At 49.7% G+C, this 27,910-nt stretch overlaps 3 protein-coding genes across 12 annotated transcripts in view; 1 reads left to right on the top strand and 2 right to left on the bottom strand.

Moving 5' to 3' along the window:
* Positions 1-3,219, top strand: part of LOC147244582 (uncharacterized) — an 11,744-nt gene extending 8,525 nt beyond the window's left edge. For all 4 annotated transcript variants that reach the window (XM_086184345.1, XM_086184343.1, XM_086184342.1 and 1 more), the window contains 3 exons: positions 159-248; positions 1,253-1,302; positions 1,618-3,219. In XM_086184345.1, the coding sequence (XP_086040471.1) occupies positions 159-248; positions 1,253-1,302; positions 1,618-1,668 (191 nt within the window). In that variant the 3' untranslated portion in view covers positions 1,669-3,219. The remainder of the gene's footprint in view (positions 1-158; positions 249-1,252; positions 1,303-1,617) is intronic.
* atxn2l (ataxin 2-like) lies at positions 2,052-13,934 on the bottom strand. Of its 4 annotated transcripts, none has more exons than XM_086184340.1 (23): positions 13,630-13,934; positions 13,227-13,284; positions 12,277-12,333; positions 12,123-12,194; positions 11,833-12,025; positions 11,314-11,432; positions 11,081-11,172; positions 10,671-10,877; positions 9,911-10,221; positions 9,666-9,749; positions 9,434-9,574; positions 9,117-9,182; positions 8,974-9,035; positions 8,547-8,869; positions 8,261-8,330; positions 7,998-8,159; positions 7,854-7,917; positions 7,177-7,343; positions 6,948-7,074; positions 5,105-5,217; positions 4,732-4,911; positions 4,088-4,253; positions 2,052-2,829 (listed from the first exon to the last, which is right to left on the bottom strand). In XM_086184340.1, exons 1-23 carry the CDS (start codon positions 13,644-13,646, stop codon positions 2,771-2,773), a joined length of 2,910 nt encoding a protein of 969 aa, XP_086040466.1. In that variant the 5' UTR covers positions 13,647-13,934; the 3' UTR covers positions 2,052-2,770. The 4 variants fall into 4 exon arrangements, 3 of the variants coding, with proteins under 3 accessions (XP_086040466.1, XP_086040467.1, XP_086040465.1); XM_086184341.1 differs by having other exon boundaries at positions 2,679-3,990; XM_086184339.1 differs by having other exon boundaries at positions 2,679-4,253.
* Positions 13,935-15,153: 1,219 nt separating this feature from the next.
* sh2b1 (SH2B adaptor protein 1) lies at positions 15,154-27,910 on the bottom strand. Of its 4 annotated transcripts, none has more exons than XR_015110240.1 (10): positions 27,329-27,910; positions 23,620-25,765; positions 23,013-23,114; positions 22,095-22,186; positions 21,670-21,752; positions 21,059-21,214; positions 20,665-20,876; positions 20,210-20,384; positions 15,329-18,554; positions 15,154-15,233 (listed from the first exon to the last, which is right to left on the bottom strand). XR_015110240.1 is itself a non-coding variant. In XM_086186266.1 (10 exons), the coding sequence occupies exons 2-9, from the start codon at positions 25,345-25,347 to the stop codon at positions 18,217-18,219; spliced, it is 2,886 nt and encodes a 961-aa protein (XP_086042392.1). In that variant the 5' UTR covers positions 25,348-25,765; positions 27,329-27,910; the 3' UTR covers positions 15,282-18,044; positions 18,185-18,216. The 4 variants fall into 4 exon arrangements, 3 of the variants coding, with proteins under 3 accessions (XP_086042392.1, XP_086042391.1, XP_086042394.1); XM_086186266.1 differs by lacking the exon at positions 15,154-15,233 and having other exon boundaries at positions 15,282-18,044; positions 18,185-18,554; XM_086186268.1 differs by lacking the exon at positions 15,154-15,233 and adding an exon at positions 19,167-19,257 and having other exon boundaries at positions 18,380-18,554.

Genomic DNA, 27,910 nt, shown 5'->3' with positions numbered 1-27,910 from the left:
CACACCGGTGCCAGCAGTGACCCAACGCACGTCGTTCAAAACTATGCTACAACACACACACACACACACACACACACACACACACACACACACACACACACACTCTTTCAGAATCATTCATGGTTCTGCTGGCTGATTTGTGTTCTTTATTGGAGCAGAAGAACTGGCGAACATCTCCTCGGAGGAGGGAGAATATCAGAATGTGAATCCACCGTGCTCTGCCTTCCAGTCGTCGGGGTCATGTGGCGGTGAGCGTTTCCTCTGGGGCTCACACTTCCTGTTTGCTTCACTGATGATTGATGATTTCTGATAAGCTGCTGTTCACTCCCCCCCCCCCCATTCCATTTACAACCCTTATGTTTGTGTCCACCCTCGTGTTTCGGTCTCATCAGTTAAGGGGACACCTGGTCCAGCGCTAACAGCAGATGACGCTGATGTTAGCTTAGCAATGAGACACGAACCAGCAGCTTCACGCCTCACACAAGCAGAACCACAGGAGCTCCATTTGTAGAGCTCCTTTTAAACTTTTCATTCAAATAACTCGAGTATGAATTTATTTATGTAACAAAAGTAATGTTGATGTCAAAAATGTCCAGTTTAATTATGTAGTTTTCATTACGAAAGATGTGACTAGCACCTGAGAGAGAGTACAGGTATGAAGCTTCACAGTATATCTATAAAGATACAGTAATAGTACTACAAAATATAAAAAACTACAGCAATGTTAGTAGTTGTGTTGTGTCAAAGAGCACAGTCCCAAAGTGTAGCTTAGCGAAGCCTAGCATAGCTTAGCATGAGGGAGGCGCCTTAAAGCAAGCGTCCTATCAGAAAGCAGCTTGAAAAATAGCAGCTTAAAAAATCAAAGCAAAAATAACGATGGGTTGCTTCCTCTCTGGAGCTCAGTGGACTTGAGTGCACCGAGTTTTAGGGCAAATTCACCTTTGAAGCAACTTCCTGTGGCGTCTTTTTATATGAAACTGTCTTTGATGTTCTTGATAGCTGGAGGTGGACGTGAGGCGGCGGTGTGGAACCTTCCAGCATCGCTGGGTTCTTTGACCTGTTGGCCCCCAGCAGGAGAAACAAATCAAAGCAGCAACAATCAAATAATGCGGCAGAACAACAATAACAGGAGATTGAATTTACAAAGACGAGGCAGAGCCGCTCTCTTCCTCTGTCCTCCATGTCTGAAGAGCTCAGAGAGAAACATGACTTCTGTCAATGTCCTCAACACGAGTGCTTCTGTTTCTTCTAGATGACGATGACGATGACTATGATGAAGGGAATTACGTCAATCAACTGCCGGTAAGAGCAAATGACCATCGATCACTGATGCTCTGAGATGAGCAGATGGAGAAATACAGGAAGTCAGAGGAAGGAAATATGGGTATTTTCAAAATAAAACATTATATTTCAGCCTGGATCAGGTTTGGCGAACTAGAACTCCTGTCATTGGTGTAACTGGCTCAAGTACCACAAACCTGGAGCGCTCCCAGTGACGACGAAGCCATGTGATATGGCAGGTGTGAGGTCATTGCCCCGCCTCCAGAGGGAACCTAGAGGAATCGAGGGCCTCGGGTGTTTCTTCTGCAGCCGCTCACTTTAGTTTCATCCTTGCAGATGGTCCAAGCCCAGTGCATGATGGGAGAGGAGGACGTGAAGGTTTATTGAACCTGCTGGACGACTGAGATGAGCGACACTATGAGGAGGAGGAGGGGCAACATCAGGCAGAGCTGATCGCCGTTTGGCCTCCGGCCGTGTTTCCCTCCACTAAATATTGGGATGTCTTCACGGTTCAGGGGAGAAATGGAGGAGATTTAACAAGGCAAAATTAAAAAAAAAAAAAATCAGATTTAGGTTTGTGTCAAGCTTCATAACCACGTGAAGTAGTGAGTGACAGCGAACGCTCAGTCACGGGACAGAGGGAGGAGGCTTGTTAACTCTGGCCGCAGCTTCTACGCGTTCCCTCCATTTCAATATTGTGCTTTGAATTAAAACTGGTCTCAACACTCGAGCTGAGGTGGAGACACAATTTAACGAGTGAGAAGAGCCTCCAGCTTTTTTCCCTCTCCAGGGAGGCTCGTGTTGCTACGCAGGTTCGGTGTGTCAGAGTGGATACGAGACTTTCTATGTGGCAATAATCAGTTGGTGTTTGCGCTGAGAGCAGTGGTGCTGAGCTTTACTTCTACTGACGAACTCCTGAGAACGTTCACGTCGACGCTGCGTGTTCCTACAGCGTGTTTATGTCATCCTGTCATCTTGGGTCTCTTCAAATTGTGTCAGTTCGTAAAAATGTTTGAATTTCAACCCAATTAAAGAAATAAAACTTCAAACTGGATCGGACTTTATTCCTGGTAGCAACATTCCTGACGGGAACAGTTTACTTCCTTGGGAGGGGAAGGTTTGTTGTTATGGAAGAAATGTTTGCAGCGGTGGAAGTGAACGCACTCAGCTACTCGGTGGAAGACGGGGTGAGTGAGTCAGTCACACAGGAACACGAGCTCGGGTTTGTTTTCAGTGATTTTATTTTGAAAAGGAGTGGAGATGGAGCGGTGAGAAAAGAACAAATCCACTGTGTCGGTCCAGACGCTTCCACCGCTGAGTATCTTCAGTCCGTTTGAGTCCAGGTGTAAAAACTTGAGATAAAATCCAGAGAACTTTCGTCTAACTTCGGTCTCCATCTGCCTTCCTGAGTAACAGGTTAATCCAAATCCTTCTGATGGCGGGAGGTGGGAATGTTAGGAGTGGCTTGCGATGGCGGATCCTGGAGCTCTCAGTTGGCCGAGTGGTGGAAGGAGAGCTGCTGGCCAGGATGCGCCTGGACCTGAACAGCTGGGCGACACAAGTTGGGTTGTTAGGCTGGACACAGGAAACTCGCTTCCTCAACCCAACTAGGACGACATTTAGCGCTGTGAGCAAAAACCTGAATCATGGCATTTTGTAAGTATGCGAATACTTCAAGTCGTATGTGAGTACTTCAAGTCGTATGTGAGTACTTCAGGTCGTATGTGAATACTTCAGGTCGTATGTGAGTACTTCAAGTCGTATGTGAGTACTTCAAGTCGTATGTGAATATTTCAGGTCGTATGTGAGTACTTCAAGTCGTATGTGAGTACTTCAGGTCGTATGTGAGTACTTCAAGTCGTATGTGAGTACTTCAGGTCGTATGTGAGTACTTCAAGTCGTATGTGAATACTTCAGGTCGTATGTGAGTACTTCAGGTCGTATGTGAGTACTTCAAGTCGTATGTGAGTACTTCAGGTCGTATGTGAGTACTTCAAGTCGTATGTGAGTACTTCAGGTCGTATGTGAGTACTTCAGGTCGTATGTGAGTACTTCAAGTCGTATGTGAATACTTCAGGTCGTATGTGAGTACTTCAAGTCGTATGTGAGTACTTCAAGTCGTATGTGAGTACTTCAGGTCGTATGTGAGTACTTCAGGTCGTATGTGAGTACTTCAGGTCGTATGTGAGTACTTCAGGTCGTATGTGAGTACTTCAAGTCGTATGTGAATATTTCAGGTCGTATGTGAGTACTTCAAGTCGTATGTGAATACTTCAGGTCGTATGTGAGTACTTCAAGTCGTATGTGAATACTTCAAGTCGTATGTGAGTACTTCAAGTCGTATGTGAGTACTTCAAGTCGTATGTGAGTACTTCAGGTCGTATGTGAGTACTTCAGGTCGTATGTGAGTACTTCAGGTCGTATGTGAGTACTTCAGGTCGTATGTGAATACTTCAGGTCGTATGTGAGTACTTCAAGTCGTATGTGAGTACTTCAAGTCGTATGTGAGTACTTCAAGTCGTATGTGAGTACTTCAGGTCGTATGTGAGTACTTCAAGTCGTATGTGAGTACTTCAAGCCGTGTGTATCTGATCAGCTTCTGGCCCGTGGGCAGGGCCCAGGTGATTGCTCTGCTGTCAGTGGGAATCCAGCTTGGATTGTTCAGAGGTTTCTACATTTTCAAACTGCTGCTGGTGATACGTTTGTTTTCTATGTGATTGGAGTGATAAAAGAACAAAGTTATGACAGAAGTTGTTTTTTCTCTTAAAGGAAAATAAGAAAAACAGAATCTTTGTCCTTGGTCTACCTTGAGGAGGTCCGATATAGAAGTGCTGCGGCGCCCCCTGCTGGGGCGGGCCGTGCTGGGGGGTGGAGCCACTGCCTTGCTGAGGGGGGGCGTAGTGCAGCATGACAGGTGGTGGGCCATGGCCAGCTGAGTGGTGGGGTCCTGACATACTTGCCTGGACGTGAGCCTGCAGAGGACAAACAGGACGCAACACATGTGACTGTCAGTCGGCGCAACAACCGGGTTTAAGACGACGGACGCGTCGTTGGAACGTGTCCAGGCGCTTCAGTTTATTTTAAAACGTCACTAATTTGACGGCATCATCGTGTTTCTTCATTGATTCGCACATGATTAGGTATTTTTGTCCTGTGACAGGAAGTTAGCATGTCGGGGATGAAGCATGTGTCTAGTCCAACAGGAAGTTAGCATCTCCATGGTTACCTCCACCTAAAGCCAGTGGGATGGTTTCACTTTGCTAGCAGCCTCCATTTCTGACACATAACCTTCCCAATGATGTCATCAACGTATTTGATAGCGTAGAACGTTAAATTCCTTCTGCTCCAGACTCCAAAAACCTACTGACTAACTCACTTCCAGGACTCCTCCCTGCGTCGCTCTATCACGCCACACATCCATCAGATTCACCTGCTTCACCTGCTGCTCACCTGTGTGAGTTGGCTGATGGAGTGGAAACCGTGGGGCAGTGGCTGGTGGGTGGGGAGGCTGTAGCCCTGCATGGTGAAGGAGGCCTGCGGGGAGGTGTGGCCCGGCGGCAGGTTAGGAGGCGTGGCAGCAGACAGCCCACCAGAGTGGAACATGGACTGAGGCTGCGGACCCTGACTGGACTGGGTCAGAACACATGACATGAACACACTCAGGTGCCAGTGGCAGTGATGAAGTGGACCTGCATTTGTAGAGCTGGTTTACAATCAAAAACCTGACCCTGTTCTATGCTGTTTGTCTTCAGGTATCATTTTCAGAAACATCACTACACAACTGTCACGCAACCCTGGAAAAGTGGCGCGGCCGCTCTCCCACCTGAGTGTGTCCTGGGCTGGGGGCGGCGTGCTGGAGGGGAGGCTGGTTCCCGGTGGGAGTACTGGAGGGTTGAGGATGGATGGAGGCCGAGTGATGAGAGAACGACTGAGCAGCTGAGAGACAGAAGACAAGAGGGACAGACAGAAGTCTGGATTGTCATAAACTTACAAATGGATGAATGTTTTCACTCATTCTTCTTGAATTCTTTTGCTCCAGCAGGAGCCAAAAACAAGAATCCCTTGTTTCGATGCCGTGACATCACTTCCTCCATGACGAGTTCCTATAATCATGTCACTTTGCTCCAACACGATCCGTGATCTCAACAACGCGCCGCCTCCTCCAGTAAAAGTTGTGAAACTTTCCTTTACAGGAGCTACAAGGCAGCATTCTGTCATGACATCAGCAGCAGCGCCCTCTGGTGGAACAAGGGTTAAAATACTCGAGGCTCGTTCATAGCGCAACGCAGGAATGAGGCCTAAACTGCTACATGAACCTGGTTCCCTCGTCTCCAAGGCAACGAGTGTTTAGAAATAAGGTCAGTGTCACTCCTGTATAGAGAACTCTCTAACCTGAAACAATGTTCAACTCTGTAGTTTAAAACACTGGGAGAGGGAAGGAGGGATAAACATTTCTGAGGAAGAATGGAAGGTCATGTGGAGAAACCAGTGGAAATGTACGAGTTCACAGAGGTGGAGAGAGTTTGGGTGGAAAAGTCTGATAAGGTTTTTTATAACTCCCTCTCAGAAAGCCCATTATGATGGAAACCCTCCGACTTGCTGGCGAAAATGTGGGAATTTAAATGCCAACCATTATCATGTCTTTTGGAATTGTAGTGTCATTATTGAATTTTGGACAGAAATACATAAAGATATCCAGCATGTCTTTACTTGTCAATTTCCATTTGAAATTAAGACTATTTTCTTTGGGCTGTTACCTCAAGAATGGAGGAAAAAAGACAAATATCTGTTAAATGTGTTGCTCACAGCTGCAAAAAAATCCATCACTAAAAAATGGATGTTGCAAGAAAGGCCGACCCTGAATGAGTGGATGGACATTAAAGTGGATATTTACAAAATGGAGAAGATCACAGCCTCTGTTCACCAAACACTGGACCTGTTCTCATCACAGTGGGAAAAATGGAAAATATATGCAAGACCGCGCAGACCAGAACTCTTTCCTTCAGTTATGTAATTGCTGTACTTACAGGAGACAACCTACTCCCTCCCTGTTCTGTTTTTATTTTATGTTGTCATTTTATTGAAAAACTGTCAATAAAAAGATAATTACCAAAAAAAAAAGAAAAAAGAAATAAGGTCAGTGGTTAACAGGAGCTCAGTTCTTACAATAATAATAATAATAATAATAATAATAATAATAATAATGATGATCATAGAAATAATTCATCCCTGACATCATCACTTTCTGTTGGACCAGAAAACATCACCTCTGAGATGGCAACTTCCTGTTGGACGACAAAAACTGCTTCCCCACTGTTGTCTTCCCTTGATGTCAGCATTAGCAGGCTAGCGCAGCGTTCTCACGCTAGCAGAGCAGGCTGAGTGACAAAGAGCCACTCAGAGTCGTGTGCGTCTCCTGCCTGGCGCCTGTCGTGTGTGTGTGTGTGTGTGTGTGTGTTGTTTAAGCTGCTGCACCTTCACGTTTGATCAAATATCTGATGAGTTTTGACATTTTGTGAAGTGACAGAACAAGTTTCTTGCTACTGTGACAGAACTACGCCACAGGGCCGTGGGGGTCGACCAGCCAGGTTTGGTGCAGCGGCAGCGGCGGCGGCGTTTGTTTCAAGTAAGAAGGAAAATACTAGACAAGTGAGATGTGACGGTACCGAACATGGCCTGTTGTGGCCCAGGTGGGCCCTCTGTCTGGTACTGGGACCCAGGAGGACCCAAAGGCTGAGGCGGGGCCCCGGACGTCAGCATTCTGGCCCCCCCCTGCAGCATCGAGTAAACTGGCTGAAATCACAAGATGAAATGATTTAAATGATGGACTTGAACTGAAAACTGAAACTAGCAACATTAAACATAAATCTTGTGACAAGGTGGAGCCTGCCGTACCTGTCCGTGGTAGTGTGGCGGCATGGCCTGGATCACCTGACCATACTGCAGGTAAGACTGAGCGTAGGGCGAGGCCACGAGCGGCGGCCCTGCTGCAGATGCTGTGGCTGAGATCATGGGGGAGGCAGGGGAGGCGTGGTGGTCCGGGCGCGGTCCCATCACCGGGCCTGGAACAACAGGTCGTCACGCTGTGAGACACTCGGTTGGCACCGCCACATTTTTCAGCTTCACTCGTGATCGTTCCCTCAGTCACGCCACGATTAGGAATCATGACTGATTTGTGTTTTCAATGCTGTGCGTTGAGCTACGGTGAGGTTGAACTCCTGCACGGCGGAGAGACGAATACGATGACAGTGGCGCCGGAGGAGGAGCCTGTAAACAGATCTCGGAGCGTTTACACAGACGGCCCCAGCTGGCCTGCCAACTGCTTTTCAAGTGAACATTCCCTAATAAGTAGTTCTCACATTCTGTGTGCGTGGCGCCCTTCAGCTCCGTGGAGCACACGCCTGCACAAATACATCAGTGGTCTGCTTTTGTCTGACGTCATCACCTGGGATCCTGACGCTTCAGAACTCAGACATCCTTCAACGTTTATCTTCTACTACTTCTGTGTATCGACGCACACGGACATTCGTAAGGGAACAGACTGAAGTGACGTGTGGAACATGCGGTTGTACCTTTGGCTCGTGGATATTTGCCCTGGTTCACAGTTGACATGGCGTACTGGTACATCTGAGGGGCCTGCGGCGACAGAAGCGGTTACTGAACGCCGTCTGACTGACGCTCCGCCAGCAGGACGTCTCAAAGACAAATGTTCAAACCTGGATGGAGTGACCCTGGATGGGGATGGTGGACACGTAGGACAGATAGTGTCCAGGCGGGCTGCTGTAGATGGCCCCACCCCCCGGCTGGCCAGGAGGAGGCAGGACCACCGAGGGGCTGGGCAATGAGGGTCGTGGGGGGGTGGGCGTGGTTGCAGGCTTCTGCCAGGGGGAAAACATTTCACACGCATCAACAAGCATTTCATGAGGTCATGTGATCCTCTGTGTGTGTGTGTGTGTGTGTGTGTGTGTGTTAGACTCACAAGCACTGCATTTCCTTTTATGGGTAGAAACTCCTTTGCATTGGGATTCAATGTGGAGTTTTTCACTTGGCTGCAGTCAAGAGGAGAGAAGAACATCAGCAAACCAACATGACCACAGCACACGCTGACGGGCTGGTGTGAGCTCGGAACAAACGCCACATGTAGGAAGCATATGCTCTAGCTCCATCTGGTGGATGCAGGAAGTGATGCTTGCACCGCAGCAGTTTGACCCCCCTCTAAGTCAACAGAACACACACACACACACACACACACACACGGTACTCACGCTGCAGCTGCAGACGTAGCATCGGCTCCTTCACTGTTTTCCAAACATGGTTCGTCGTCGCTGTGCGTGGGCGCAGGCTGCTGCGACCCGGCCGGCGGCTCCTCTGGGCCTGAGGTCAGGGAGCCGGCAGTGGCAGCCGGGGCAGAGGCAGAGGCAGGAGAGGGGGTGGATGCTGGCTGTCCGGTCTCCTGCAAGTCTGCAGCAGGAGATGTGAGGGAGGTGGTAGGCGGGGCAGATGAGGAGGAGACGGGGGGCAGGGCGGGGCTGTGCTGAGGAGGGTCCACTGACGACGGGCTGGCTGACGGGGAGGTGCTGGGCTGCAGCTGATAGACGGAGAGGAGGAGCAGTGAAGAAGAGCTGGAGCGCTTCCTTCCTCTCATCACATGACCTTGACACAGGCGTGACCCCTGACATGACCCAATCTTACCCTGAACTCCTTGCCAAACTTGCGGAGCTCCTCCAGCTGGGATCTCTGCTGGACCGAGGGAACTGTGTGGGGTGGGGGGGTCAGGTTAATGTCAGTGTGTCACTGGTGTCACAGGTGCGAACCCTCACGATGGAGCCTTTTACCTTTGCTGCTCTTGGCGTCCTGCAGACTCTCAGTTCGCACTTTAGCTGCGCTGAGGATTTCATTCACTGCAGGAGGTAAAACAAACAAACACTCAATACATCGAGCGTCATCAGCTGGCTCCTCCTCCTCGCCACCTCGCGCCAGCTAAGCAGCGCTGATCATGAATGAATGATTTCATCTCTGTGTCCTTTCATTTGACCTTGAGGGAGTTCCTATTTTTCAGCAGTTTCATGATTTTATCCCTCACTGCCACAGTCAGAGCCAAGGCCACCCTGGCATCTTTAAAACTGTTCTGAGATCTGATAAAAGTGCTCACCATCAACGGGGAAGAGGGGTGTGGGCCCCGAGGGTTTGCTGGTGGTCGCTGTGATGCCGGAGGAGGGGGAGGAGTCCACAAAGGCTGGACAAGCATTGGGGAGGTCCTGGGGAGGGGCGTCTGGTTTCGGAGCACGAGAGACTGAGAAGTGGACAGATGTAAAATAATACACAGGATGATGTCACAGTGAGGGGCGGGGTTAGATTTTTAGAGGGAGGGGCATGTGTGGTACCTGCAGGTGAGGACTGGGAATTTGGCGTTCGCAGGCTTCGGATGCTCTGGAGTCTCTGGGACTTTGGAGACGTTCTTGCTGCAACTGGGAGACAATGGGACACCACATGACCTTCATGATAAAGGAATTTGGTTTGTCGCTCCAAGTTTGGTTCAGGTTCCTGATGAAGACTTGACACCAAATATGGGCGTCCTTTTTACACAGAGAGGCCACATGATCTGGCGTCACAATCGTATCGTCCTCACCTCCGTTGACAGACGAGCGGTTCGTGTCCACCAGCGCCTGCGGATGTGAGAGGGAGTGCGGCAGAGCGTGATTGGTGCAGGGGGGGCTGCCTGCTGCCGGAGGGCTTCCCTGTGATTGGTGCGGAGAGTAGGCGGTTCTGACGGAAAGCGGACTGCTCCTCTCAGAGGCAGGTTTGGGGGAGGATGAGCTGGGCGCCGGGTGTCTGGAGGAGGACGCTGCAGCCGCACGACCGGAGGTGCCGGTCCTGGTGGTCTTGGCAGCCAGGCCGGACTCTCGAGCCCTTTGAGGAAGAGGAATGTATTTCCCTTCCCTGGAAAACGAGATGGAGTGAGACGGAAGGTCATTCTTCCTCAGAGTTCGCCGTCGGCCGATGTTTCAGTCACACCTTTGGACGTCATCTAACGTCTCCTTCTTTCTGTTTGACCAATTACGGTTGTGTGGCGTCCACGTAAACAGAGCAAACCACACAGGACATTGAAATGCAAGGTTGGAAAACGGCTGAAGACTGAACACAGTTGTTGCAGTGGTTTTTAACTGTTGGCTGCGTGTCAGCTAAGAGCTTTGCTAACGACCAGTCGTCTGTCAACTCCATGCAAACTGACTGCAACAATGAGAGGACAGCCAGAAGTCTTGCGCTGTTCATCTGCTGGCAACACCGGGAAACCCGGGATCTCGGTGGCTTTCAGAAGACGTCAGACAGCCGACGGGGTCCAGATTGGGCATCTCAGCCTTGCGATCGTCCAGCAGCAAGAGACTTACCTGCCGCCAGCGGAGAAGCCGGGGCTGCTTCTGTCCTCCCTGTCTCGCACCACCGAGCTGTATCTGTCCTCTTCACTCCGCCCCTCGTCATTCTCCAAGGAAACACGCCGGCGGTACTGCAAGCTGCCCTCGATCTCGCTGGCCAGTCGAGCTGCTCGCACCTCCCGCTGCCTGTAACCCTCTGAGTTCCCCCTCTCCAGGGGCACTCTGGGAGTTCAGACCACAGCAAACACACTCCATCACCAGGAGTCCGTCACAAACTTCAGAGACTCCACACTTCTCCTAACTTCAACTTGCAATAATATTTTTCCTGCAAAAATTACTAATAAACTGCTGAACATCAAATGTAAGACGGACCAGTTTGAAACACCACGATGTCACTGCCTCACAGGCGGGGTCATCTTACTCACGTGTACATGGCGAGGCTCGAGTCATAGGTGGACTTGACGCCGTACGTCTCTTCGTTAAACTTGAACATCTCAGTGGCGTCCCAGCCGTTGGACTGAATAAACACAACCAGCGAACACGAGTTGAAATGAAGAAAGACGTGGGAATCCAAGACCGCTCAAAGCTTAACAGTTTCTAAATGAAGAGTGTGTGTGTGTGTGTGTGTGTGTGTGTGTGAGAACATGTGTTTCCTCACTGTGTCTGCCTCCAGCTCGTAGTTTTCTCCATTGCCATCTTCGTCCCACCTCTGCAGAACCTTCTCCTTGTGCTCACCATTCACCCGCGATGAGCTGATTGCTGCATCAGTGAATGCATCTACACACACACACACACACACACACACACACACACAGTCTCAGTTTATTTTATACCCATTTCAACTGAAACCCCTCTCAGCTCAGGACTGTGTGTGATAGAGTGTAACTCTTCTGGTAAGTTTGGTTTTTCTTCGGATCAAAAACATCAAAGCTCAATCTGAGGAAACTAGAATAATTCTCAATCACATCATAAATGCAGCGACTCCCGATCCGTCCCTTTTCGTTTCTTGAAGCCACTTCAACAGATACCACGTGTCTGTTAGGCCACACCCACTTTGGTTTAAGTCCCACCCATGTCCTGGGTAAGCCATGCCCTGTCTGAGTACACATCCTTTTGGTGGTCGTACAGATTCAGATAACGATGGCGGCGTGCTGACTCATCCCTAGTCATCAAATACCTCTGATGGCAAAGTTGAGGTCAACGTCGCGGCAGGTCATGGTCACCAGGTCGGCGGGGCTGAAGATCATCGTGTCAGTGATGTCTTCAACCTTGGGCAGAGAGGACAGACATCCTCGTCCTCCCCCCTCCTCACCACCCCCACCGCCATCTCCATTGCTACGTTTGTGAACAGCGTCCACTGCCAACTCACACTGTCGACACACAGGAAGTTTCAGTAACGGTGAAACATCCAAACAACGAGGTGAGGTCACTGACCACCGAGGAGAAGTAGCGCAAACTAGCTGTCACCTGCGAGCTCAGTGTCTTGAAGATCCCTTCGTACACGGAGCCGTTCTTCACCCTCACGTCACACGTGGAGCCCTGAAAGCAGCAGAGAAGAGAGCTGAAAGCTGATTGGACGACGCAGACACATCAACAAGATGAGAGGCGGCGAACTGCTCACCACGACGGCTGTGAGGAAGTGAAGCATGCGGGCGTTGTTGTAGACGCCTTCGAAAATCTGCAAGAGCCAAAAGTCAAAGAGATCAATACCTTACAATACTATGACATCATCAAACGTAACATATACCTGATATAACATGCTGCATATTTGAGAGCGTGTACTTCAGGAGGAGGAGGCCTCACGCCATCAATTGCTCAGCGGAGATAAATGGCAAACTGTGAGTGGAGACGGCAGCGTGACGCTGCCCCTCCTCCTGAGGATCACACCAGCAGCTCCCAGCAGGCCCGTCTGCTTGTCGGCCTTCCCTGGATTTCCCCGTGCTGCCATATTTTGTTCAGTGTCGCATTTTCGAAGTAGGAATTCAACAGAACAAAATCTTCATCTTTTTACTGTTTACCTTATTATTGGTCATTAGCTGACGATGAGCGCAGAGTCCTGATGACGATGCTACAGTTCGTTTTTTAAATGAAAGTAAGTTATTTGTTAACAAATGAACCTTCTGGGAACCTTTCCACGCTGAACTGACACAAATTTGGTGCACATCAGGGTCTATTAACAGTCCAGCACAAAAAATTGTGATGGTTTTTTTTTCCTCCAAATTGGTGTTTGGGTCCCACATGGGTGGAGCCCACTTCTGACGTTCCTCTCAGCTGGATGTTCTTTGGTTTTCCTATGGCGTCACCGGCCCACACCGTTCGGGGCTCGAGTATCGAACCGTTCTTTAACGGCATCGCTGAACAACAGTAACAAGCTGCTAGAGTCCGATGACGGCATCCGGTCCAGTTTTGAGGGAAAACCTGTATTCACATATGTGTCTCTCTCCAGGATCTGGATCTGATCCCGGAACGGCTTCATCTTTCAGCACCGGAAACAAGTCGGGAAAATCACGGCAACAACCAGCTGGTGCTCGTGAATAATTCATGCAGGGTTCTGGACGATGAGCTACTTACTAAGTTGCTAACAGGGGACGACTGAGTGTGTGGCGGCGGCTTCATTGTGCTCCTCGTCCTGCAACAAACACAGTTATTCTCATTATTACAGCGGCAGCGAGGAGCTGGAACTGCTGGATGTGACAGAACAGAACCGAGCGTCACACAGTCGGTGCAGCCCCGCTGGCATGGTACTGTTACTGAGCCAGTGGCTTTGACCGCCTCAGTCCAGACTCCGTGATGGAGCCAGGGAAGCTAGATGAGGCTTGGTGAAACAGTGATATCGGCTAGCTCGGCGAGCTAACGATGCTAGCTCGGCTCAGACCTCGAGTTCTACCAAGAGACGCAAACGAACCGCTGGAACCGACACCGGCAGAACACGAGAGAGTGACAGGAGAGCGGGTCTCGCAGTGGAGGCTTTTACTTTTTAGTCATGAGCATCCCTGGTGGTCCCGTCGCGTCGTCACTGTGGGAATCACACGGTTTGACAGGCCAGACACGAAACACCGCTGAAAAACAACAACAAAACACGGCGCCGGGTGCGTTTGGTTGCACACCGTCACACCCCGGTCACAGCGGGACCCTGTTGGAGGAAAAACGGTTCCACACACTTTGAGCGAAGAAGAGTATTTGCAGATATACTACACGGTTTACACACAATCGACGTATTTCAGCCGCATTATACTGTATGTCGGTAGTATTTTGATAGCCGGTGTCTGTAACTGTCGTCCGGGCTGCGCTGGGCAGGTTTACACAACACGACCGTAGGCCCCACCCACACCAATGGTCAGTCAAAGCTGATTGGTAGAGGATCCCGCCAATCATCGCTAGGCGTTACCTCTCATTGGTTTAGTGCCACGTCAATCTCAAAACTCGCGGGCGGACCCATGAGGGAAATCCCGTCACCGCTGAGAAGCGACGGTTTTACGTTTCTTTTACTGTTAATAAATTCAGGGTGAAAAGTCAATGACAACCGTTTGTGACATGACGTTTATTGCTCTCCATTAAAAATATTTAAAGGTAATTCTGAAAAAAAGTCAAGAACTTTTTAATACAGAGCTTAATATTGAACGGACTTATTTCAATGTATTGATTTTTATGTTAAATTATACACGTGACCTCCGATCATTTTATTCCCGTGAATGAAGAAATGTCAGCGCCTGTTTGTGTCCCTTCGCAGCAACGACATTGTGATTGAATTCATAAATGTTTTCACGTCGCTTCTCCAGGAGTGAACCTGCCAGCGTTTCACTCCATCACCACCACCTTGATTTGGTCTCAACTTGTTTGAGAGCATTTTGGATTCCTGCTTTTTCTAGATTCCAGGCGGATCAACCAGTTTAAAACTCGCTTCATCTGATGAACAAATGAAGCGAGTTTTATATTTGGAATTAATAATAAAAATAATGAAATATTTACTACAACTGACAAATGCAAAGCTGTGTGAACACCGGTGTCATGGTCGGCTTCCTGCCAGCAGGTGAATTCATTCGTGGCAAATCTGAAAACGGATCTTTGTCTAAAATGTTTGGGGTGACCAGCGGGTGTTTGAGCATCATGATGGACTCAGCTGACAGCAGCAGTCACATGACCAAAGTTCAGGTCAGGAGTGTGTGAACAGCAGCTGCTGTCAGAGAGAGAGAGAGATGTTGATCAATCCTGTTAGTGATCAGGGAAACACAATAATGATGTCATCAGCTGGTGGGACCTGCCTCCATGTTCCCTCCACATCGTTGTCATTTTTCATGATGATGAACTCGATTTTAGAAATATATAAATGTGTATTCCCCTCCTCTAGACACCCCCATTCAGGATATACTAGACCAGCCCCCCCCCCCATCTAAAGGGTTACTTCTTCTGACCGTTAACCAAGTTTACCAAGGCGGGACTCACACAGGCCTGACGATGAGCCTCAGCCAGCTCCTGTGACCCCGCGCGGGCGGCCCCAGACCGACTGGCAGGGACCAACAGGTTCCTCATAAGTTGACCAAAGTCTGTATGAGCCTTTCAAATGTGGTGTATTTGAAGCTTGAAGATAAAACGATGATAATAATGAGCACACAACAAGCACCATGTTTTACTATATTTATATTATGTCATTATCATTAAATTCAATGTAGTACCTGAAACTAACCACAGGGGAGGACGGCCGCCGCCGCCCACCCTCAACACACGGTCCCAGCAAAGAGAGAAAAGAGACAGAGAAAGGCACAAAGAGTTCTGAAACTGAGAAAAGGACACGACATGATGGCGGGGGGGTGGGGGTGTGGGGGCATATAGACGAATACATGAGCAAAGAAAAGGCCGGTCAACGTGACCAGGGCGGTTATGTGGTGCGTAACGAAACAGGCAAGCGCTAAACGGAGAGCTGAGTGACGACAGACGACGCCGATGACCAGACGACAAACACAGAAAGGCACAAGTAGAAAAAGTAGGTATCCTCACTGACACTTGTCTGCTAGTGTATATTCTTCTGATGAGTGGAGGACGAGGTCGAGAGGAGCATCGCGAGAGTGAGGGTCGCCTTGACAACCAGACAAACACCCCCCCCCAAAAAAAATGAAAGAAAGGAAAAAAAAAGGCACAAAGACATTGAACTGAATCACAGGATGCAACGTTACATGGAGTAAGCATACGAAATAAAAAGGTGTTTAAAAAACAAATAAAATTAATACCATTTTCAGAGGGTCATTATTATTATTTCCATCAATATTATTGGTATCGATTTTCCTCTCTGGAAGAGAACAAACGTTTTCCAGCTCAGCTCGTTTACATCAGGGAGAGAGAGTGGGGGGGCAGAGAAGGGGGGAGAGAGAGAGAGAGGGGGAGATGCTGCTGAGTGTGACTGAGGTAAATGTTTCCTGCCTGCTCGAGCTGACGAACCACCGAGGCCCAACACATCACCCCCCCCCCCCCCCCCCGTGTTTCACGCGGTCCAGCAGAACCGGGCAGTTAGAACATCCACGCACTCACAAACCTCCCACCAGCTTCTCCTGCTCGCGTGGCTACACGGCGCCGCGCAGAAGCGAACCATCGACGCGGTGCTGAGAGACTCTGGTCAAAGGGTTGGTTTTTCTGTCTTAAAAATGTGGAAAGTATCACTTTCTAATAAGGCACCATTTATTGCTTACAAATTGTATTATTATGATCACTGGTGTTTCTTATCTTCATCTATAATCCCATCCAAATTAAATTCTTCATTTTTCTTTCTTAAAAATGTCAGTGCTTAAATGAAGCCTGTTTTTGTTTGGTACCGACAGATTTCTCTCTTGAGGATGTGGAGCTACGACTTTCTATAGTGCACTTCCCTTAGGAGAGACTCACAAACACATTTCACCCCAATTCTCACGAGTGCAGTCAATCTTTTTATGAATATAATTCTTGTGTTCTCAATCTTAATTCAGTGATTTTGCATATTAAGGTTGGTACATTTCCCAACAGATTCTACAGGCTTGTTCAAATTGTATCCACTAGAGGGCACCACAACCTGACCAATGAGTGTTTGTACCTCCCAGCGAGGCTTCATGTGAAATTAAAGCTGGTCAAATGTTGGATGAGTAACAAAGGAGTGTAAGGTTGGAGGACAGGAGTGTGTAACTGCACCTGATGACATCTTCGCTGCAGTTACACACTCAGAGTCGATTTGAAAATCTCACGCCTGAAATCAGCGACGCCTCCACCTGCTGAGCAACGACTACGATGAGGGAGGTGAACGGCGGACACAAGAACTCACTCCCTGGTCGCTCTACCTGAGCGGACAGACAGACCCGGGTCATAATGAATGCTTGCTGTTTGCCAAGGTCAAGGGGCGGAGTCAAGTTGGTGTGGATATTTAAAAGCGTGTATTTCATTCTCACAGCAGACATGAACAACCCAACTTTTAGCTAATAGGCTGTAGGGCCAAATGGATCCATTGGCAGGTCAGTAACAGCTGATATTAGAGATGAATCAGTCAGTCGCTAATGTGAACACTTCGGTTCAGCTGAAGTGTTTGAGGCGTTACGTCCTTGCATCCCTGACCCAGGAGACTGCGCTGAGGTTGACAGTTAAACACGACGACGGTTTGCCTCTGATGAGCATCTCAATCTCAGTTCAACGGTTTTCACAATCTGAATTTCTACTCTCTCCTACCAGTCAGGCGCCAACACGCTGCTGCGTCACCTGCGAGCTCACCTCATCACACACAAACTCAATCTTCACTGCGAGAGGGAGATCAGGAGTATCAGCTTGTACCGATGAGTCCCTCGTAACTGACGAGCAGCCAGGCTCACCTTCACCTGCGCCAAGGAGGCCAAGTCTGTCCGTCTGTGAGCAGGATATCAGGAGGCTTTTGTGATGCTTTTTTGATCAGTTTTCAAAATCAATCAGTTTGTTTGTTAGCGTGATGTCCCACAGACGAACTTTGATGACATAAAGGTAGAACGAGATGTGATATTTCAGGGGAAGTGGGGATTTTTGGAAGTCTGGAGCGTTCAGGTCTTGTTGCGGCGGTTGATGCTTCCCGTCGCTGTGACATCGTCTCCCTATCAGAGAGGGTGTGAGGTGTTGGGCCGGACGCCGCGATGCGAGCGCCGGTGGAAGTGTTTGGCTAGCGTGTGCTGTTGGGCAGGATTGCTGTGAGGTATTGTGACTGCTGGCGTCACAGGGCTCGAGCTCTCACTACTGCGTACCAGGAGGAGCCTGCTGCCAGGCGTACCGGCGGAACCAAGCTTATCTGACTAGGAAGTAATGCTAGTTAGTGTTGTAAAGCTGCTCTCACCCGACTCTCCATCTGGGGTCTCTCTCCCCCGAATAGTGTCAGTACTTTTATACCTCCTCCTCCTCTTCACCTCCATCTTGCTAATAAAATAAAAATACTGGTTATGAATGGCTATGATGTTCCCCGCCTCATCCAATCTCACTTTTGCTCACACACACACACACACACACACACACACACACACACACACACTCACTCACTCACTCCGTCTGATACACACAAAAACAGACACTCCTGCTGCCCCTCCCTCCATCAGAAGAAGGAGTACTGGTTGTCGATGGCTCGGGGGGCCCTTGCTCCTTCCCTCTCTTCTCCCTCCACAGCTTCTAGTTGGCGGAGAGGAGTGTCCCTGTCCCGCTCCTCCCAGTCCTCCACTCCTCCTCCACTTCCTCCTCCACTGCCACCACTTCCTCCACCTCCTCCACCTCCTGCCGCTGTTGCTCCACCTCCTGTCGATGCCACTGTCGCCGTAGTTGCTGCGCCTCCCAGTTCAGGCTCGCTTCCTCTGTCCTGGGGGGGAGTCGGGGGCGGTGGCCGGCCTGGCGGCAGGGGAGGAGGCTGAGGAGGGCTACGGGGTCTGCTGGTCAAGTCTGCATGGAGGAGAACCAGACGAGAAATGAGAAAGAAAGAAAAGAGGGAAAATGAGACAGAAGTGAAAATAAAGGAGGTGAAGAGGGAGGAAAAAAGGTCAAAGGGGTGAGGAGGAAGGGGACAGCACAGTCGGAGGACAGAGGGGTGAGATGGAGGAGAGAAACACAGAAAATGCCTGTGAGTGGCCTGTTCGATGAAGACGTCCGCGGTCATGGAGTCCATGGAAGTCATGGCAGCAGTCAACCCAACACACACGCGCACACACACACACACATAAACGTTTGTTCTGACAGGATTAATTAAACCCTTAATTTTGTCTGGCAGACAGGAAGCAGAGCCGGATTGCTCATTTCATCAAGTCATGTTTCAGGAATCGGCAATCAAAACATATTTTTTCTTTTAGTTTTTCAAAAACGCAGCGAGAGCAGCCTGATGAGCCAGAGAGGGAGATGCTGTCTCAGTCTGAACTCTCTTTCTTCAGGTGATTGACGTCTAGTTTGAAAGGTGACTGACACGAGGAATAAATCATCCAATCAGAACAGGCATGAATAACATCACCTCATTTACTCGCACATTCTCGCTCGCTTTCAGCTGAGTCTGGTCTCACTTACACACAGTCAGAGATGGGGGTTGATGGAGAGTCAGGATGGCGCGTGGTGATGACATCACAGACTGTAGGCCGACTGCCTGCCCTGTCCCGGCCTGCAAGGGACGAGTCAACGAAAACAGACAACAACAAAGAGGTCAGAACAGCGACAGGGCTGTAACACACGGGACAGATGGAAAAGGCTGCTGAGTAAATACTGTGTATAACACGTCAGGGGGTGTATGTACACTCAATAACCGTGTGTGTGTGTGTGTGTGTGTGTGTGTGTGTGTGTGTGTGTGTGTGTGTGTATAAGCATGTGAGGGAGTACACAGACCATCGGAGTTACTTTTAGGAGCTATAAATTACATACTTTCAAGGACAGAGAGGTACATACTGTATAAATACATGGGTCAGCAGATATAACAGAGTAAATATACACTCATACTAACACACACACACACACACACACACACACACACACACGTGCTTGTTTGTGTCAGTTTCAAACATTCAACAGAGTACAGACACTTGTGGTAAAGCTATGAGGGGAGTGATGTGATGAGTCACTGGTTTGCAGCGTCTGGTTGTTGATGGTGGAACAGGATGGACGCCTGGAGATGTGACGCGCCATAAGATGACCTCTAACGGGTACAGCAGATATCATCAATCAGACTCAGAACAACTCCAACTGTGCAGCTGCTGCAGGACGGTAGCCCGGTGCATCATGGTTAATGTAGTCAGAGGCGTGTGTCAAATTTAGTCTAGAAGACACCTGACACCTTCTGTGTGGGTTAAATCTAATTTTTCGATCAAAAAAACTCAATTTGGTCTGATTCTGTTTTCATCCAAAAACAAACTCTGTTGTCGTAGGCAATTGGACTTGTTTCAGTTTTCTTCTGCTGAAGTCCAGCTGCGTGAGCCGATGCCTGCGGACGGTCACAGAACAACATGTCCTCCTCTTCTAAGATGTTGTTGAACCGTCTGAGCCAGCGAACACCAACATGATCAGAGTTGGTTTGCTGGTCTGGTTTGCCTCGTGATTGTGACGTGTTCGCTCACTCATACCTGGCTGGCGAACAGCGGTGGCTCCCACAAAGCTGATGAGTGTGACGTCGGAGGCGCCGCCGGACTCCAGCGGGATGGGATGCACCCGGAAGTGCTCCAACATATCAAAGATGGACTGGAACCAGAGGTGCTGCACTCGGCACTGACCGTCTTCATTCAGGGACAGACGGAGGTGCTGGCAGGACAGAAGCAAAGTCACATCAGGACTCAATGGTCAAAGGTCAACTTTAAAATCATAATTCTGACTGAAAACACAGAAACACTAATCTTCAGTCATGGCGAGGCTGAAGTCATGTGATAATCAGCTCTTAACTCCAAGCCCGATTAAGAGTTTGTGTTCATTTATTAACTAAAACTCATGCAAAGAGATTTTTTAAAACCCTTGAACATTAAATTTTGCAATCATGAAAAGTTATTTTGTTAAAAAACTGTTTGCCCCCCCCCCCCCCACTGACCTTGGCCTTGCCCTGGAAGTTAAAGGTGAGGACGTATTCTCCGCGCCGTGTCTCACTCTGGCGAACCAGGAAGACGCCGTGGCTCGCCGGGCCACCAGCCAGCACCAGCTGAGCAGCCTTGAGGCGTGACAGGGTGCCATGGAACCACTGACACTCACTGAGTGGGTGCTCCACCGCCTCTGTGGAGGTCACCTCTGAGAAGAGGAACGACCCTGGAAGGGCGAAGGGGACACATGACGCTAAGCCCTGCGTCCTGACTCAACAGACCCAAACTTTCTCCGCCACATGGGCCGATACAGCGATTCAAACTAGCTGTGACCGCGTGTGAGGTAAGATGCTCCAGGGATCAAAGATCCACACGTTCAAAGTGTTCAACGATAATGTGAGTTTTCACCTGTGGCGTCTGGCGTCTCAGCGAACGGTGTGCCCAAACTAGCCCCGCCTCCCCCAAGAATCCGACCGTCTGGTTCGTCCAGGGGAGCTCGAGGTGGCAGCTCTGGTGGGAGAGGATCCATCAGAGGGGAGGAGCCTCCGATACCCCCATAACACACTGGGGAAAGCAGCAGAGAGGCGGCTCGTTATGGACGCGGACACTGACGGAGCCGCCGCAGCAGCTGAGTCATGAAGACGCTGATTCTAAAATGCTGGTCCAGTAGAGCAGACAGATCCTTCTCAGGTTCTACCTGGCTGCTAGAAGCATCCACACCACTGTGACTGTCAGTGGCCCAACAGTTACGACACCGAAGGCTCCACACACCTGCAAGCTAATTTAAAATGACACAACAGGATCCCGTGTGTGTTTCTGGATTACTGGACAGGATCGTCTGGACCGTTGCCAGGGTAACAAGACTCTTTTTGCAAGATTATTATTGATCATAGGTTTTTCTTTTGTTGTTGTTTTTTTTTTTATTTGTTGTGACTGAATCTTGACGTGCGTCGATCCAGTCGCATACATCATTTTTTGAGTATGTAAAGCGTCCCGCGTGCTTGCTGGGTCACACGCACCTTGTGAAAGACGGTCGACAATCTCTGGCGTCCCGCTGATGTCTAACGGGCCCCCGCACACTCCTTCTGGGTCTTCCTGCTCACTGTGGGAGAGAGACAGACGTGAGGCGACATGCTGCCCCACCAGACACTGCCAGGTAGCCGTTAGTCCTGCCGTATTAAAGCAGGAACCTCACGAGCTCCAACATGACGTGACCTGCCTCTTCATGACAGCAGCTGCATTCCCATCCAGCTCCAATATGCACATTTTTGAATTTGAGCTTTAACCCAGAATGGAAACACGGTATGGACGTCGCTCCTGCGATGGCCAGGACTCCTGGTTGTTGGTGAACTCTTCAGAGCACAGGACTGTAATCTTAGCTGTTCAAGCTCTCTTTTAATTGTCCCTCTAGAAGTTTAACATCCTTGCCCCCCCGGTTCCTCACCTGAGACAGATGCCGTTGCGGATGTCGCTCAGCCAGGCTCTCATCTGAACAGCATCGCGCGTCTCGATCACGTACTGCGCCGACCCCTCCAGCTGGCAGCAAACACAGGAAACGTTCAACCGTCATTTGTGCCGGAGCCATCAAACATCCACATGCAGTGAATCAATCGCTAAAGCTACAGACAAGCATCAGTCTGATCAGCAGACTCTCAGCGTTACCCTCTGAGGTCCTGCATCTCTACGGGAAAAACACTATCCTGACCACACGTAAACACATACCGAGGCATTTTCAACTTTGTTTGGTCATGTGACCGCTGCTGTCAGCTGAGTCCATCATGGCTTCACACTTGAGTTTGAAGCTTTTTAACCACCATCTGGTTGAAGGTCTTTAGTTTTGGCAAAGTTTAAATGAGACGTGTAGAAAACAGATTTTGATTAACTCTAATTAGCTGAGATTTCCTGATGGAGGTGTTTCCTTCGCCAAGTCAGACTGTTAAAAAAGTGAAAGCAATAAAATGAAATGATTCTTGGTGATGTGCAGCTTCTGGCGATGAAAAATGGTATAAATTTGCCAAGAGGTTTTGAGGCTCAGTCGATTCCAGGCAGCGACACCGATGTGTGATGATTTTATAGACCTTGAAATTTATGGAAGAAGAACAGAAACCAAAGAAGTTCACCATGTTGACGCTTCTTTGTTGCATTTTCAGGTCATTCTGTATGTTTGGCTCTGGATCCAAACTGGCAATTAATTTAGCATTTATTCTACAGAACGAGTCTATAATAGAGTGGAAAATTCCATCCAAATATCTCACACTAGTATCTTAAATGAAACAGTTCAATGATTATTCATCTAAACAGCACTTTCATCCAACCTGCTCCTCAAACCACTGCAGAACAAAAAAGCGGCGTGGACCGATACCTGCAGCAGGAAGGTGTTCTCCTTGTCAGGGACCTCCAGCGCCGTTGTGCTCCTCACATCCATGATGGAGCAGCACGGGACGGTCAGCCGGGGCTTTGACGACTGCAGAGATGTACCAGGATAATCAACAACTGAGGCTATGACATCGAACCAGCATCGAGGCTGATCAATGAGACGTAGACTAAGTTGAGAAAACAAACCCCACAGAGAGGAGACCCCAGAGACCCTCAGAGACCTCCAGAGACCCCACCAGAGGCCCTCAGAGACCTCCAGAGACCCCCCCCAGAGATCCACAGAGACCCTCAGAGACCTCCAGAGACCCACAGAGACCTCCAGAGACCCACAGAGACTCCAGAGACCCTCAGAGGCTCACAGAGACCCACAACACCCTCCCACATCTCTCACTTTAAGTCTCATCTTACTCGCCAGGACTTCATCCCTACTAGGAGACTATCAGGCCACATACAGGTGTTTGAGAATCAGCACAAGATTAAAAAAAAACAAAACACTTAAATATCTGCTTATATATAAAAAGGACACAAAAGTAAAACTGTACCGGAATACGAATGTAACGCCTTTAAATATTTGCCAGGAGGGAAGCACCTACTTTAGGTGGGATGAAGAACTCCAGGTAGTACTCCTCACCCCGCTCGCCACCTTCTCGGTCCCTCTCTCTGAGGACCAGACGGCATTTATGCCAGCGTCCTCCTCGCCAGGGCACATTGCCTCCGCTCGCCAGAGGCTGTACCTGACCTGCCTGGGCTGCAGCGGAGGAAGCTGAGGCAGCATTGTTGTTGTCCGTACCATGATGCAGAAGACCAAAAGAGAAGCCAGAAAAGCCGTGGCCTCCACCAAACTCATCATTGGATGAACTGACGCTCACCCCGCCCTCCCGCACCAGCCGGCCCACCTTCCTTGGAGGTCCCATGGCAGCAGCAGCAGCACTGCTAGGAGGTAGCGTGGAGGAGGTGGAGTGAGAACCGGTGGTGGTCGGGGTGAGGACAGGAGGAGGTGATCGTGACAGTCTGAGCTTCTCCAGACGGTGGCTCCACTTCTCCTTCTCACCCCCTTCGCCATTACTCCGCCTCCGATCTCGAGCAGCCTCCGAGAGAGACAGAGAGGTGGCACTGCTTGAGGATGAGGGGGGCAGTGAGGAGGAGGAGGAGTGGGGCAGGGAGAGGGGCATGGACAGAGAGACAGGCATGGAGGAGGTGGGCGTAGGAGGCTGCGTACCAGAATTCCTCTTGGAGGTTGAGACCAAAGTGGCGTCCTGCACGCCCATCGTGTAGCTGTAGCTGGAGGGCAGCGGGCTCTGCGTTGAGTCACTGGAGGAGCTTCGCCAGTGCAGGATGCCCCGGACGCTCCCCCGAACGCTGCGACCCACGCTGCGCAGTGAAAAGCGCTTCTTCAGTTTGTTTTTGGAGGAATTGGGTGTGCTGTTACCTTTGGAGCCAGGTGAAGGAGTGACAGAAGAAGAGGAGGGAGGCATGGGAGGAGTGTGGGAGGGGTCAGCACCGTCCACCTCTGTGGACTCAGCTTCCCGATCTTCTGGTTCCACATCTTCCCCCACAGATGCCCCGCCAAGCCAGCTGTCCTCCTCCTCTTCAACCGGCGCTTCACCATTCCCGGGGCCAATCATGGCCCCCCTCTCCTCACGCCTCCCGTTATTTCCTCCCACTGAGGAGCAACACGACGACGACGAGGATGGAGGCAGAACTTGGCTGTGAGCATAAGAATCTTGAAACCTGTCCCCACTGCGGTTCTCCAACACCAGCTGCGTCGGCACAGGTTTGGACACAGGACATGAGGTGTTGGATGGGGGGCAGGGAGGGACAGCTCCCCCAGACGCTGACAGGGGTGACACCGCATCCTCTTCCAAGGAGGTAGCGTCAGACTGAGGAGCCCAGCTCATCATTTCCTCCCTCCCAGAGGCACAGCTCGGCGGAAGCGCCCCCTCCAGTTCACTCTGGAAGTGACGAACAAAGCGGTCAGTAAAGCGACGACAGAAAGCAGCAGCTGAGTCCGGGGAGTAGTGGGGGTTTTCCAGGAGGAAAGCCCGAAAGTGGCGTGCAAAGTCACCAGCTGCCACACGGGCATGGAGCTCACAGAATTCGGTCCAGCTCAGGCAAGGGGAGGGGGACGGTGTGGGTGTGTCTGACAGGGACGATGGGTGGGCCTGGGGCGGAGGGCTCACCAGAGGTGGGAGAGGGGGTGGCCGGGGGGAGAGGGGTAAGAGGGATGGGGACGGCGGGGACGGTGATGGGGAGGGTGACGGTGGTAATGGCGATGAATTTGCCGCCCGTGGGCTGGGTGGAGTTAAAAGGGAGCCGTTCATTCTGCTGAGACGCTGGGGGCCACTGATCGACTCGCTGGGCTTTCAAATCACTTCAAACATACAACGGAGGCGTGAAGCGATTGCACAGCTGGGGAACGAGACGCAGGGCAAACACAGCACATCGGTCTAATCGTTTACAAATGAGTGCGAATTTCAGTGTCACGCGCTGCTCCATCTAAAACCCAGATTCAAAAGCACAAAGCTCCCAACCTGAGCATGGCGGGCTTTGAGGGAGGTCAAACAGCACAGAGGGGAAGCTTTTCGCTACATTATTTCCTGAAATTACACAGTTTTTCATTTCAACAAGAAACTACAGGATCCAGGAAACAGACGGGTGGAGGAGGTGAGACGTAAGAGACTCAAGACATCAGCGGCATCGTCACCGTCAGTCGTACATCCAGAGAAGCACGGCCACATCCTGGGATGAAGACAGAAAGAGAAACTTGACTTTACTTCCTTTGATGTGAACATCATTTACGGAACTCTGCCAGGAGCTCCACTTCCACGAGGCCTAGAAACAATCACCTATCCGTTGTCAGAGGTTCTCAGGTGCAGATGAACTGCAGTTCGAGCTGTTCAGAAAATGCCATCAGTTACGATTCTATCTCCAGACAATAATGGAAAAAAGAAATTTGTGACGTCACGTTTTGTTGTGCTGCATTCAAACTCAAACTTGCTCATTTTATTTAGGTTTCCTTTCATTTACGGGCTGCACTTTCACTTCTCCCAAAAACTCCTGACTCGCTGACCCACATGGCACGACATCCTGTGACCACCGCTGCCGCTGCTCTATTCAGGCTCCTTTTATTTCCATGATTTGTTTCGATTCCTTGACTTCAAGGACTGTTACATGCTCATTACAGTGTGTTACAATGGCAAATAACAGACGACCGTTTCTGATGCCTCTAGTAGCTCGTACCTACGTCACACAGCACTTATGTCTTAATATTTTTGCTATCTTATTTATAGACACAATTAAAAAAAATTAAAACTCTAATGTGGAATTATCACCTATCTGACAATGTCTAACCAATGAGAATTTACCAAACATTCCATGGACAGGCAGGTTGGTTGGGGTTTTTTTTAGAAAAATGTTAATAAGTAGGTGGAGTAACAGGCTGTGGAGGGTCACTGAATGATCAGATGGACATGAATGTCGCCTCCACGCCATCATCACCACCCGGGTATCTGCTCATCCTCCAGCGGAGCCCCAGACGTTCGCACATCGGTGCCAAAGAACACTGGGCTGTCTGGGCTCCTCAGCTACCAGACACTTCACCCGTCTGAGTTTTAGATTTGGAGAATGAAACCAGCTGCATAACCAGATGTGTAACTTGTTCTGACTGCTCGAGGTTCTCGACATCAAACTGCCGTTATCTGCAACAACAGCAAACTGAGACGTGCAGGTGACGGTCAGGTGAGCCAATATAAATAAAAGCATCCCTTCATAAAATCACCTGCAACGTTCTCACGTGGCTCCGGCTACATTATTGGCAGTGTTTAATTTGTCAGTCACGTGAATCAATCGCAGCTCGAGCCCCATTGTGAGGCACTAGTGCAGCGTCTCTCGCTGCAAAGGTGCCGTGTTGCCGTTAAACCTCGGTTGTGTTATTCAGGGCAACGCCGAAACGACATGAATCTCACACTTGCTAACGTCAACTAGCAAGCAATGCGAGTGTTGCTCATTCGGCTTTCTGTAAAGACGTGTAACGTTAGCTGGCTAACAATAGCTGCCTGACGTTAACTTGCTCGCGGACCTGGCACTAATTAACATCTTTATTTCGAGCCAGGATGCACTTTCTTTGGGGATGTCTCCTGTAACTCGTAGCCCAAGACGCCCGCACGCTGAATCGCCTCACAGCAGGTATCACGAAAGATTCTTCGCGAGCTAAGCTAACCGTTAGCCAGCCAGCTAGCTATTAATAAACCAGCTAGCTGGCTATCAATATTGCTTCACCACAAAGTCCTGTCTTTCCTCTACCTGTTTATCGCGGCCTCGTGATTCCGCCCGTGTCCTCGGGTGAAACTGGCCAGCAACTCAACGGTTTTCCAGTCGACATAACGGGGTAATAACGTTCGTGGAGGTTGTTATTGTTGCTAAATAAGAATATTGCAATGCTCTGCCTGGACGCCTTCTGCTCGCACCGCGGTATTCTCGCGATAGTTGGCGGGTCGACCAGTGCAACGTCTCTTCTTGACAGCTGCAGTGCAGTTAGAAGTTGAGTTATTTGTCTAAATTCGTAGGATGAGGATGAAGAACTGGCGTCCAGACGGGACCTCAGAGGCCACAGACACCTCCCACCTCCATCACCACTCCGCCCCTTCACACCGGACAGAGGAGAAGTACTTTGTTGGAGAATTATATTTGACGATCTGTGTTTGCTTGATGTTTATATCTTGTCGTCGTTTTATTGCTCCCACGAAATAGAATTTAATTTAAAACATTCAGTGCCGGGATGTTAGTTTCCTCAGTTAAAGGAGGTGAATTTATTCGGCTGATTTCCTCTGGAATTTCCAAGTTGTCACTAATTATCTCTTACTGCTCCAAGAAGGGACCTTTTTC

This window comes from Aulostomus chinensis, chromosome 18 (assembly GCF_037954235.1).
Source record: "Aulostomus chinensis isolate RoL2024-O1b breed Wild chromosome 18, RoL_Achi_v1.0, whole genome shotgun sequence".
Taxonomy (NCBI): Eukaryota; Metazoa; Chordata; class Actinopteri; order Syngnathiformes; family Aulostomidae; genus Aulostomus; species Aulostomus chinensis.
This window is presented reverse-complemented; position numbering and strand designations above follow the sequence as displayed.